Here is a 12,672-nt window from a genome sequence, read left to right as displayed (position 1 = left end):
ACAGCCTAGCAACCTTCTGGCTACGGCCACCGCCTTGTCGCACTATTTCGTCACCTTCAGATCCTCAGATACTATCACCCCAAGATCCCTCTCCCCATCGGTAACTATCAGACTCTCCCCGCCTAACACATACTTCTCTCATGGATTTCTACTCCCTAAGTGCATCACTTTGCATTTCTTCGCATTGAATTTTAATTGCCAAACCTTAGACCATTCTTCTAGTTTCTGCAGATCCTTTTTCATGCTTTCCACTCCCTCCCCGGTGTCCACGCTGTTACAAATCTTAGTGTCGTCCGCAAAAAGGCAAACTTTACCTTCTAACCCTTCGGCAATGTCACTCACAAATATATTGAACAGAATCGGTCCCAGAACCGATCCCTGAGGCACTCCACTACTCACCTTCCCCTCCTCCGAGCGAATTCCATTCACCACCACCCTCTGGTTTCTGTCCGTCAACCAGTTCCTAATCCAGTTCACCACTTCAGGTCCTATCTTCAGCCTGTCCAGTTTATTCAAGAGCCTCCTGTGGGGAACCGTGTCAAAAGCTTTGCTGAAATCTAAGTAGATTACGTCCATAGCACGTCCTTGATTCAATTCTCCAGTCACCCAGTCAAAGAATTCAATGAGATTCATTTGACACGATTTCCCTTTGGTAAAACCATGTTGTTTCAGATCTTGGAACTTATTGGCTTCCAGGAAATTCACTATCCTGTCCTTTAGCATCGCTTCCATTACTTTTCCAATAACTGAAGTGAGGCTTACCGGCCTGTAGTTTCTAGCTTCTTCCCTATTACCACTTTTGTGAAGAGGGACCACCTCCGCCGTTCTCCAATCGCACGGAACCTCTCCCGTATCCAAGGATTTATTAAACAAATCTTTAAGAGGACCAGCCAGAACCTCTCTGAGCTCCCTCAATATCCTGGGGTGGATCCCGTCCGGTCCCATGGCTTTGTCCACCTTTAGGTTTCCTAGTTGTTTATACACACTCTCTTCCATGAACGGTGCTAAATCCACTCCACTCTCACATGTACTTTTGTCAGTCCATCTCGGTCCTTCTCCAGGATTTTCTTCTGTGAAAACAGAACAAAAGTATCTATTTAGCAAATTTGCCTTTTCTTCATCATTTTTTACATAGCAGTTCGCAGCATCTTTCAGTCTCACAATTCCCTTTTTATTCATTTTCCTTTCACTAATATACCTGAAGAAAGTTTTGTCACCCCTCCTTACCTTTCTAGCCATTTGTTCTTCCGCACACGCTTTCGCCAGACGTATCTCTCTCTTGGCTTCCTTCAGTTTCATCCGGTATTCCTCTCCGTGTTCCTCTTTTTGAGTTTTTCTGTATTTCTGGAACGCCAACTCTTTAGCCTTTATTTTCTCAGCCACTTGCTTGGAGAACCATATCGGTTTCCTTTTTCTCTTGCTTTTATTTACTCTCCTTACATAGAGGTTTGTGGCCCTATTTATAGTTTCTTTCAGCCTGGACCACTGCCCTTCCACTTCTCGTACGTCCTCCCAGCCCATCAGCTCCTTCCTTAGGTATTCCCCCATTTTACTAAAGTCAGCATGCTTGAAATCCAGGACTTTCAGTTTTGAGTGGCCACCCTCCTCTTCAGCCGTCATATCAAACCAAACCGTTTGATGGTCACTGCTGCCCAGGTGGGCACCCACTCGGACATTTGATACACTATCCCCATTTATGAGTACCAGGTCTAGCGTCGCTCCCTCCCTTGTGGGTTCCATCACCATTTGTCTGAGCAAAGCACTTTGAAAAGCATCCACGATCTCTCTACTTCTTTCCGATTCCGCAGATGAAACCTTCCAATCTACATCCGGCAAATTGAAATCTCCCAACAACAGCACCTCTCTTTTCTTCCCCAACGTTTGAATATCAGCGATCAGATCTTTATCTAGTTCCTCCAATTGTGTCGGGGGTCTGTAGACAACACCCACGTGGACAGAGGTTCTATCCTCTCTTTTTAAGGTGATCCATATCGCTTCTTCCTTTCCCCAGTTCCCTGTCATTTCAGTCGCTGTGATATCATTTCTCACATACAGAGCTACTCCTCCTATCCTTCCTAAAAAGATTATAGCCTGGTATGTTTGCATCTCATTCATGGGAACCATTGAGCCATATCTCTGTGACTGCAACTATGTCCAAGTCTGCCTCCAACATCAGGGCTTGAAGGTCATGAACTTTATTGCTTAGGCTGCGAGCATTTGTGGTCATCGCTTTCCATCTACATTTCCTAGTATGTGTTTTGGTTTTAGTGATTTGGAGGTGTCTTTTCTCTTTGGGTACCTTCATATCTTTTTGTTCCACCTTCCTTGCTTTTTCTTTTTCTTCCGCCTCAGTTTTATTTTCAGGAACATCACAGTGCCGTAGTGGAGCAAAAGAATTCTGTAGGGGCAACACTTGTGAGGGCGGATGCTTCTGTGTCACATAACGAAGCCTGCCTGAGCCTACCGTGAACCATCTATTCTTAGGTGTTTTTATCCTTTGAGGCAGTGGTGAGAATTTGGTATGATTCTGTGCAGTATGATTTTGTGCAGTCCTAGAAGTTGCTTTAAGTGCATTCAATTCCTGCTTTACTTTACTGAGCTCCTGTTTTAAACTAGCGAGCTGAAGACAGATAGGACAAGCTTTAAGTCTCCAGATGATTAGCCTTGAAACTAAAGCACCACAATTATTACAGAGAATAAAAGTCATCCTGATTGGTTGAAATGGGTATGAACAGGTGTACTATGATGGGGTTGTAATTAGGGTGGAGTTAATTTGTGATAAGTAGTGTATTTGGGAAAGCTATTTAGGAAGTGTCAGTCTTGGGGTGGGTGGGCTTAAGCTTAAAAGCTGTGGAATGTGTTTGCTGTAACCTATCTCTAGAACAGTATTGAAATGCCCAGAGCCACAACTGTAAGGTAGGGGTAATCAGAAAATAGTCTTATCTGAGAGCTCCCAAATCTGTCCAGCTTCTGTGCAGAGACAAAAACCACGTGGAGAGAAGCTCCACCTGTGCTATGCAAATGCCTTACAACAACTGTTATAGGATGTTTGTGTAATGAACATGATTGATGAGTTTAATTATCAAAATCTTGGACGGGGGCTGCAGCCTAGGGCCCTGAAAATTAATTGAGGAGGGTTGTAAAGCTGAAGGTTTGCCTAGGGTGCCCCCGACACACACGTGCAAACAGTTACGCCTGACTGAGAGACTAACACAGAAAGCTACTGCAGAGGAAAGGGTGCAGTTAACAAGAGCTCAACATGCACATTAGTAGGCAAACAGTGAAGAAACGGGTTCAGCAAGGGAGTTAAAGCCCACCTCTTGACCACTGCCTTTGACTCCTAACCACTACTCACTTGCCCTGTCCTTTTATCCTCATCTCTTTTTTCCCTTACCTTATTGTTCTGTCTGTTTACCTGTCTTATCTAGATTATAAGCTCTTTGAGCAGGGACTGTCTTTTTGTGTATGGTGTACAGCGCTGCGTATGCCTTGTAGCTCTATAGAAATGATAAGTAGTAGTAGTAGTAGTAGTTAGCTTGTGCGGTAGACATCAGCGCACAGCAAATTAAAATTAATGGTAATGAGGCTAATAGCTATTCTACCCTGATGCAGAGAAGTACACAGAATATTTATAGCAAGCATAATGCAAGAAATCTACTGACAAGTCTGAGGAGGCATAGAAAGGTTAGCTTGCCCTTCTACATCAGGGCAGAGAAGCTAAAAGCCCCCAATGGGTTCCCAAGACTCTTGATCCCTCACCATGAGATCACCCAAATTTCCATGATGTCTAATGACACCTCGAGTCTCTGCCCCCCCCCTGCAAGATGACCCCCCAATCCTCCAACCATCTACCCTCCTGATCCACCAAAACTTTCCCTGGTGTTTAGTGGCACTCCAAGCCCCCTCGCTTCTGACATGACCCCCAAGCTCCCAATCCTCCCCAACTTCCCTCCCAGTGTACCTTCATGAAGAGGAAGGAGCAATGCCCACTCACTCCTGCCTCTGCACAGCCATCTTGGAAAATGGTGGCACCTGTGAGACACACTGTACAGGGTCAGTCTGTCAAATAAGGCTGTTGGCATATTACAATCAGAATGGAACACATAGGCTGAGTTTTACAGTCTGTTATCACAGACACAATATGGCCATTGTTTTTAGCACTGATAGCTGACACTGGAACAGTTTAACTTCACTTACTCACCAATGCAGTGGCACTAATGATCATATCACCACCTGACCCTCCAATCACCAACCGGGATTTCTTATCTTTGGAGATTAAGATGGCAGGAGTCATGGACGATGGGGGCATTTCTCCTAAAAGAAAAGATACAGCAAACAGGGCAGATTAAAACTGGAAAATTGTAAGATGTGGTGGTGCGTGTCTATTTGTATGTAAGACCAAAAGACTGGATGCTGAGTGAGGCAGAGCTACATCTGCTGACTGCTGCCCAGAAGTTATGAGAACACGCCAACCTCTATCACATCCAGTTAACAAATAAAAAAATGGCAAGCAGACCCTAATGATACAAACAGAGATGAGCACAACGCATGGAAGCCAACTTTTCAAAATTATTGGGGGTGCTAAGCCCAGTGGAAATAACCCCTCCCTGGACATATACAAGGCATTTTCTAAATATTGGGGGTGCTCAAGCACCCATAGCACCCACAGAGTCGGCTCCTATGAGCACAAGCACTAGCAAGTTAGATATAAAAAAAAAGCTAATAAGGCAGGCCAAGAGATACAGCTATAGGGGCAAAAACTAATTCTAAAATCTTTTCCAGGTACATTTGAAGCAAAATCGTGTAAGGGAATCATTTGGACTGTTGGATGACCAACGGGTAAATGAGTGCTCAGGGAGAATAAGAGAATAACAGAAAAACTAAGTGGACAATTCTATAACTGGTCACTATGTGTTAGGCACCTCAATGACACACACTGTATGTCAATTATATAAAAGCATAAATCCACATGTGTGCACAAAGTTAAGCGTGCTAACTTACACCATGTCAGTGGCAGGCGTCAGGGCTGAGTGCTACAGTATTTTATTAAGTTGCATGAGTAAGTGGGAGACACACCCGTGCCCTGCTCATGCTCTATCCACGTGTGCACGCCCATGTGTAATGTGCTAATGCACATATGGGGTACTTTATACAAAGGCATGTGGTACACTTGTGCGAATGCCAATTATCTCAGCACTTACGCATGTCACTTCATGCACACTTAGCTGAGATTGGGTTGCAGAGCCGGTGGGGGGAGGCGGGGCTGGTGGTTGGGAGGCGGGGCTAGTGCTGGGCAAGACTTCTACGGTCTGAGCCCTGAAAATGGCAGATACAAATCAAGGCAAGGTATACACAAAAAGTAGCACTTATGAGTTTATCTTGTTGGGCAGACTGGATGGACCGTGCAGGTCTTTTTCTGCCATCATCGACTATGCTACTTATAGAATTGCCCTTCACATGATTTATTTGCCTCTGTCCACCTGATATTCAAATCAATTTAAGTGGACAGGAGGCTCTCCTGTCCACTTGAATTGCTTGGAGACCCCTAACCTTCAATATTCAGCAGCACTAAAATCAGGCAGTGCCACTGAATATCGTCTCTGGCTGTCCATGTTTAAGCAGGTTCCGGCCAATATTCATCCAGGACCCGCATAACTTTCCAAGTACAATATTTACCCCTCTGGGCCTCCTCCTGCCCTCCGAAACAGCCCCCTCCTCTCATTCACCCTCCTCCTAGCCCGCAACAGTAAGAACTCCCATCCTCCCTTTCCCCTGAACATCCCCTCAACCCCCTGGGCCTAACTCAGTTCCCTGGTGGTCCAGTGGGTGGGTACATGGAGGTATGAACGAACTTCACTTGCTCCTGCACCTAGCGGTGGCACCCACAAAATGGCTGCCCCACTAAGGGAACGAACGAGTGGGACATATCTAGACCAGGGGATGGGGGATGTTCTAGGAGGAGAGAAGAGGGTTTTTTTGTGGGCGGGAGGGGGGGTAGAGGGTGAATGGGAGGAGGGAGTCTTTTTTATGGGGCAGGAGGGGGCCCAGACTGTACTTGGAAAGTTATGCGGGTTATGCGGAAAAACCAATAACCTGAAACTGGTAATCTATAACCTATTATTCAAAACAACCAGGATGCCTGAGGACTGCCCAATACAATGCTAATTTTTTGAAAAGAGCTCCTGGGTTGATAATGAAATTATAGATATGTGGGCCTGATATCAATGTTGATAAAAATGGTTGAAATTATACTTGGATTCTGTCAAGTGCTTGGCTACTGTTAGAAACAGATTCTGAGCTAGATGGACCTTTGGTCTGTCCTATATGGCAAGTCTTATTATTATTATTAGCATTTGTAAAGCGCTACCAGACGCACACAGTGCTGAACACCTGATACAAAGAGACAGTCCCTGCTCAAAAGAGCTTACAATCTAAATAATACAGACATACAAGACAGTTATGGGTGAGGGAAAGTAATGGGTGAGAAGGAAGGAAGGGACAAGGGGAGGGCAATTGAGTAGTGGCTAGGAGCTAAAAAGCAGCAGTGAAAAGGTGGGTTTTCAGCATAGATTTGAAAACAGGTAGAGATGGAGCTAGACGTATAGGTCCAGGAAGTCTATTCCAGGCATAAGGTGCCGCGAGAGAAAAGAAGCGAAGCCTGGAGTTAGCAGTGGAGGAGAAGGGGGACGACAAGAGAGATTTGTCCAGTGAGCGGAGTTCACAGGGAGGAATGTAGGGAGAGATGAGAGAGGAGAGGTAATGGGGGGCTGCAGAGTGGATGCATTTAAAGGTCAGTATGAGAAGTTTAAACTGAATGCGGAAGCGGACAGGGAGCCAGTGAAGTGACTTGAGGAGTGGGCTAGTGTGGGTATAACAATTCTGGCAGAAAATAAGTCGTGCCACAGAATTTTGGACAGATTGGAGAGGAGAGAGATTGCTGAGCGGAAGACCAATGAGAAGTAAATTGCAATAGTCCAAGCAAGAGGCGACAAGGGTGTGGATAAGGGTTCTGGCAGTGTATTCAGAAAGGAAGGGGCGAATTTTGGTAATATTGTATATAAAGAAACGACAGGTTTTGGTGACCTGTTGAATATGCGCAGAGAAGGAGAGAGTGGAATCAAAGATGACTCCAAGGTTACGAGCCGAGGAGACAGGGAGGCTGTGAGAGCCATTAACAGAGATAGAGAAAGTGGGAAGAGGGGAGGTGGGTTTAGGGGGGAAAATGAGAAGTTCAAGTTTTGGTCATGTTGAGCTTTAGATGGCAGTGAGACATCCAAGCAGCAATGTCGAACAAGCAGGCTGAGATTTTGTCCTGGATCGAGGTTGAGATTTCAGGGGTGGAGATGTAGATCTGAGAGTCATCAGCGTAAAGATGGTATTGAAAACCATGGGATGAAATTAGGGTACCAAGGGAAGAGGTATAGATGGAGAAAAGGAGGGGTCCAAGGACAGAACCCTGAGGCACACCAACTGAAAGCGGGATGGAAGTTGAAGAGGATCCACCAGAGTGAACACTGAAAGAACGAAGTGAGAGGTAAGAGGAGAACCAGGAAAGAACAGTGCCCTGGAATCCAAGCGAGGACAGCGTATCCAGAAGTATAGTGTGGTCAACAGTGTCGAAAGCAGCAGATAGGTCAAGAAGGATAAGGATAGAATAAAGACCTCTGGATTTAGCCAGTAGCAGGTCATTAGAGACTTTGGTAAGTCTTCTGTCCTTATAGGAAAAAATGAGTCAATATACAGCCCACAGAAGTCAGTATTTATTTTTTTTTTAAATGCCGATTGCCATGTGCTTTTTATACCCGGATATTCAACTTTTTTTGTTGCACTAACTTTAGCCAAACAGTTAACCAGTTAGTGGGCTGAACACTGCCTCAAATTGGGAAAGTTCTGGCTCATCCCAGATTCCACCCCTGGACCATCCTGGCACTGCCCAGATAGCGCTGAGGCAGCCTGACTGAATTTTCAGTGGCATTATCTGGGTAAGTACTGCTGAAAATCTGGGTATGACCCTGTGAGTGAAACTTATCCGAGTAGGAGACACTCCTACCTAGATAAACCCTGCTGAATATTGGGCCCCAAATTGTTGACCATATTGATAGACACAGCTTAATGGGAATGAGTCAGCATGGGTTAAGCAATGGCAAGTGTACTGCTATGGATTTACAGCCTGCTTCACTGACACAGACTACTCAATAATTACCGTGGATTCTTTTGGATTTGTATTATGTAAATGAGACCTTTATTAGAGGTGCTAAAATCTACAATGATTAAGATATTTATACAATGATTAAATCATCTAACTAAAAGAAAGCAATAAGACAGATATATACATATTATACATACAACATCACTGGTCAGGAATTTCAGGCCCTTATCTCATCAGCTGGGAGGCCCGTTGCAGCGAAAGCCCGAAGTCTCCTTATGACCAGGAACAAGTCCTCTGCACGATACGTCTACCCACAGATGAGCCTCAAAACTCTGCTGCAACAAGCCTCCCTTTTTATAAGACTTCAGAGCTAAGGAAAATTACAAGAATGTACACGAGGATGCAGTCACATGCTTCCAGCCCAAGTAAACAAACCAATGGCCAGGTGGCTCATCTCTTGAACTCCGAGCATATCCTGTTTCCCTCCTGCACAAACTGAATTGGTCAGAGATGTGCCTTATCTTCCACATTCCAGCTTATTTTCACACAAATCATTTTTAAACAGAATTACCTCTAATCAACAATACAGACCCCGAGTGAACTGGTCAGTCAAGACAGAGTTGAAAAACAATCTTTAAAATTCACTTTTATTAAAGCAAGTCTTTCCTTACCAATTTATTAGATTTTTGAAGGTGTAAACAAACCTGGTTGATGTGGAGGGGCATTTTTGGTATGATGTCTAAGTCCGAATGTGGTTTTGCTAAAAACGTCCAAAATTCAAGTGGGGAATATAGCCATTTTCAAACCAGAAAAAATGTCTATCTTTTTTTCAAAAATGGCTGTTTGCTAGATGATTTTGTGCTCTGTGTGTTTATCTTTTTGGTCCATTTGAAAAAAAAAGTCAAAGTGAAAAATGCACAACATCAAGGCATTGGGATGTAGGAAGGGTCAGCATTCTTAGCAGACTGGCCACACAGACATCCCAGGAGAGCAATGGGGCACCCTAGGGGGCCCTGCAGTGGACTTCAAATAAATGCTTCCAGGTATACATCTCACCATTGCGCCTTTATCTTGTCTGCTGAGCCCCCCAAAACCTACTACCCCCAACAGTACACTACTACAATAGCCCTTATAGGGGAAGGGGGTGCCTATATGTGGGTACAGTGGGTTTCTGGTGAGATTTTGAGGGCTCACAGTTTCCACCACAAGTGTAACAAGTAGGGGGAAAGTATGGGCCTGGTTCCACCTGTCTGCAGTGCACTGCACCCACCACTAGACTACTCCATGGACCCGTATGCTGCTCTAATGGACCTGAGTATAACATCTGAGGCTGGCATAGAAGCAGGTAAGTAATGTTTTTAATCACATTTTTTGTGGGGTGGGAGGGGATTAGTGACCACTGGGGGAGTAACGGGATGTCATCCCTGATTCCCTCCAGTGGTTATATGGTCATTTAGGGCACTTTTTTGTGGCTTATTCGTTAATAAAACAAGTCTAGACCAAAACATCTAACTTATAGCCCTGGATGTTTTTGTTTTGTTCCATTATGGCATAAAAACATCCGAGTGTTAGAAACGCCCAGATCCTGCCCTTAACACAACCCTGACATGCCCCCTTGTGATTTGAACACAATTCTGACGGACTTCATAGAAACACATCTAAAAACTGGTTTTGAAAATACCAATTTGGACGTTTTTGTGAGAAAAACATCCAAATGCAGATTTATGCCACTCTTTGGACATTTTTCTCTTTTGAAAATGAACCCCACAGAGTCTCATTTTCAAAGCACATAGACTTACAAAGTTACTTGAGCACCATAATGTATTTGGATTCAGAGAAGGCATTTTCCTCTCATTAGGGACTTTGTTAATTAAAGAGTCATGGAATTGGAGCCAATGTCCTGCAGTGGGCTGTAAACGGGCTAAAAGACAGGAAACGGAGATTAAGACTGAATGGTCAATGATCCACATAGAAAAGGGTCACTAGTGGAGATAGGAGTGAGGTCATCACATTTTCAGATCAAACAAAACTATTCAAAGTCGTAAAAACAGCTGAGGATTGTGAGGAATTGCAGAAGGATCTTGTGAGACTACAAAACTGAATATCTAGATGGCAAAAGAAATTTGATGTGGGCAAGTGCAAAGTGATGCACAAAGGGAAAGACAACACCATCTATGGGTGCAAAATGTTGGTTCTGAGTTAGGAGTCGCCACCCTAGAAAAGGATCTTGGAGTTATTGTGAAAATGTTGAAATTTCCAGCCCAGTGTGCTGTGGCTAATAAACTATGTTTCTTCTGTGGATTGACAAAAAGATTTTTTTGTCCCATCCTACTACTTCTAATTATGACCCTCAGAATTGTTTTTTAAAATTCCCTACGTTCCTTGCATCCTTTGGTCCTGCCGGTTATAAATTCTAGTTTACAAAAGGGTAATTTGTCTCCAGTATTAAAGAAACCTCTGATTAGACTGAGCTTGAAGAAAGGCAATTTGGACAGGTCTACTCTGGGAAATTATAGACCAGTATCCGATATTCAGGTTCTGTCAAAACTAATTGAAAGAGCTGTTTTACTCCAATTAAGAAGTTTTATAGAAAAGAAAATTCTTCTCCACTCTCACCAATCTGGCTTTGGGGCATTCCATACTACTGAGTCGAGTCTAGTTCAGGGGGTCTCAACCCAGTCCTTGGAACACACCCAGCCATTGTTCCCTCTAAGGTGAGCAGGATTCCTCCAACTGCATTGCTGCCTATGGGGGGGGGGGGGGGGGGGGGAGGTGGTGTTTCTGTTTTCAATGGCTAGGGGAGTCCTACAGAGCTTGCCTGTCTCTCACTATTGAAAATGTGATAGTGAAACAGCACCCGCACTGGCAGTACTGTAGGTGGAGGATTCCTGCTCAGCTTAGAGGGAACAGTACATCCGGCCAATCAAGTTTTCGGGATACCTACAATCTCCCCGATATGTAAAACCATTTAACCGACCAGGATCAGCTCCTGGCCAGTTACATGATACTTAGGGACCTTTTTACAAAGCGGTGGTAAGCCCAACACGGGCTTACCGCTTGCAAAATGAGAAGTACTGCCGGGCTACCACAGCAGCCCGGCGGTAGCTCTCTCCCCCAGCACGTACCATTTCCGATGCAACAAAAATAATTCAATTTTTGCAGCAACGATGTGTCCCCAGCGAAAATCGGAAAAAAAAAAGACCTGCCTTTTACCCGCTGTGGTAAAAGGGGGCCTCGGCGCAAATCAAAAACACACGCTGATGTCAGCGCAGGCTCCCTTTTGCTGCAGCTTCGTAAAAGGGCCCCTTAATTGGCTATCCAGCAATATTCAACGGAAGACTGCTGGTTATCTCCAGCTGAATACTGCAGTGTGGGCATCTCGGGTCACTCCATATCAAAAAGGACATAGTGGAACTAGCAAAGATTCAAAGAAGGGCAACAAAATGATCAAAGGGATGGAACGACTCCATGATGAAGAGAGGTTAAGCAAGTTAAGGCTCTTCAGTTTGGAGAAAAGACTTAAAGGTGATCTGATAGAAGTTTGTAAAATCATGAGTTGAGTGGAATTGGTTAAACAGGGAACTGCTGTTTAATCTGTCAAACACCATAAAGTGAGAGGACACTATGAATCTACTAACTGGCAGATTGAAAACAAATTGTACAAAGGTTTAGTTAGTTTTCTTTTTGTTTTTTTACACAGCGCATAATTAAGTTTTGGAATTTGTTGCTGGAGGATGTGGTCAAGGCAACCAACATCATGGGATTCCAAAGAAGATTGGACAAGTTCCTGGAGGAAAAATCCATAAAAAGTTATTAGCCATGTAGGTGGACTTGGGAGAGCCATTGTTCATCACTGGAAATGAAATAGATCCACTTTTTGGGATGTGCCAGTACTTGTGATCTGGACTAGCCACTGTCAGAGAGAGGGTGGTGGACTCAATGGACCATGGTCTGATTCAGCATGACATGTCTTATGTTTTTATGTTCTTATAATACTCTATATGTTACAGGAGCACAAAAACATACAGAAGAGCAGCAGATAAGAAGTCCAAAGCCCATGCAGTCTGATCAATGTACTTTCTGGTGCAGGGCCATAGACTTCTGACTTTCCCACACTTGATGGCAGTTAAGTAGGACAGGATTAACCCTTTAGTGGACTCTAGGTGAACAATACATTTTTAAAACCTCCAAATATGTGCACACCAGTAGGCTAGCCTCTATTCAACCCCCTGGTGTAATCACATCACCCTTTTCATCCCCCCACCCCTTGCATAATCATTGTCTTCATTTCCCTGATCTGCCCACCCGATTTTCAGTGGGCAGAAGTCTGCAAGCAGTGTTTCTTTCCTGCCAGGGCCACCGAGAGACTGAACCATGCTCGGAGCAGGGCCGCTGCCCCCCCCCCCCCAAGTCGCCAATCGCTGTAGCCCCCCCCCCCCCCCATCGCTGCTGCTGCTGCTGCTGCTGAAATACCATAGCTAGCAGGGATTCCAGGCCCCACTAGCAGAAGACATCTTCTTCCT

The 12,672-nt window shown here is 44.6% G+C and overlaps 1 protein-coding gene across 1 annotated transcript in view; it reads right to left on the bottom strand.

Annotated features, from left to right (window-relative positions):
• The window catches only part of GGT5 (gamma-glutamyltransferase 5), a 107,565-nt gene that overhangs the window by 19,575 nt on the left and 75,318 nt on the right, over positions 1-12,672 (bottom strand). Inside the window, exon 10 of the mRNA XM_030218115.1 lies at positions 4,202-4,314. Within this exon, the coding sequence (XP_030073975.1) occupies positions 4,202-4,314 (113 nt within the window). The remainder of the gene's footprint in view (positions 1-4,201; positions 4,315-12,672) is intronic.

Source organism: Microcaecilia unicolor, chromosome 11 (genome assembly GCF_901765095.1).
Source record: "Microcaecilia unicolor chromosome 11, aMicUni1.1, whole genome shotgun sequence".
Lineage (NCBI taxonomy): Eukaryota > Metazoa > Chordata > Amphibia > Gymnophiona > Siphonopidae > Microcaecilia > Microcaecilia unicolor.
This window is presented reverse-complemented; position numbering and strand designations above follow the sequence as displayed.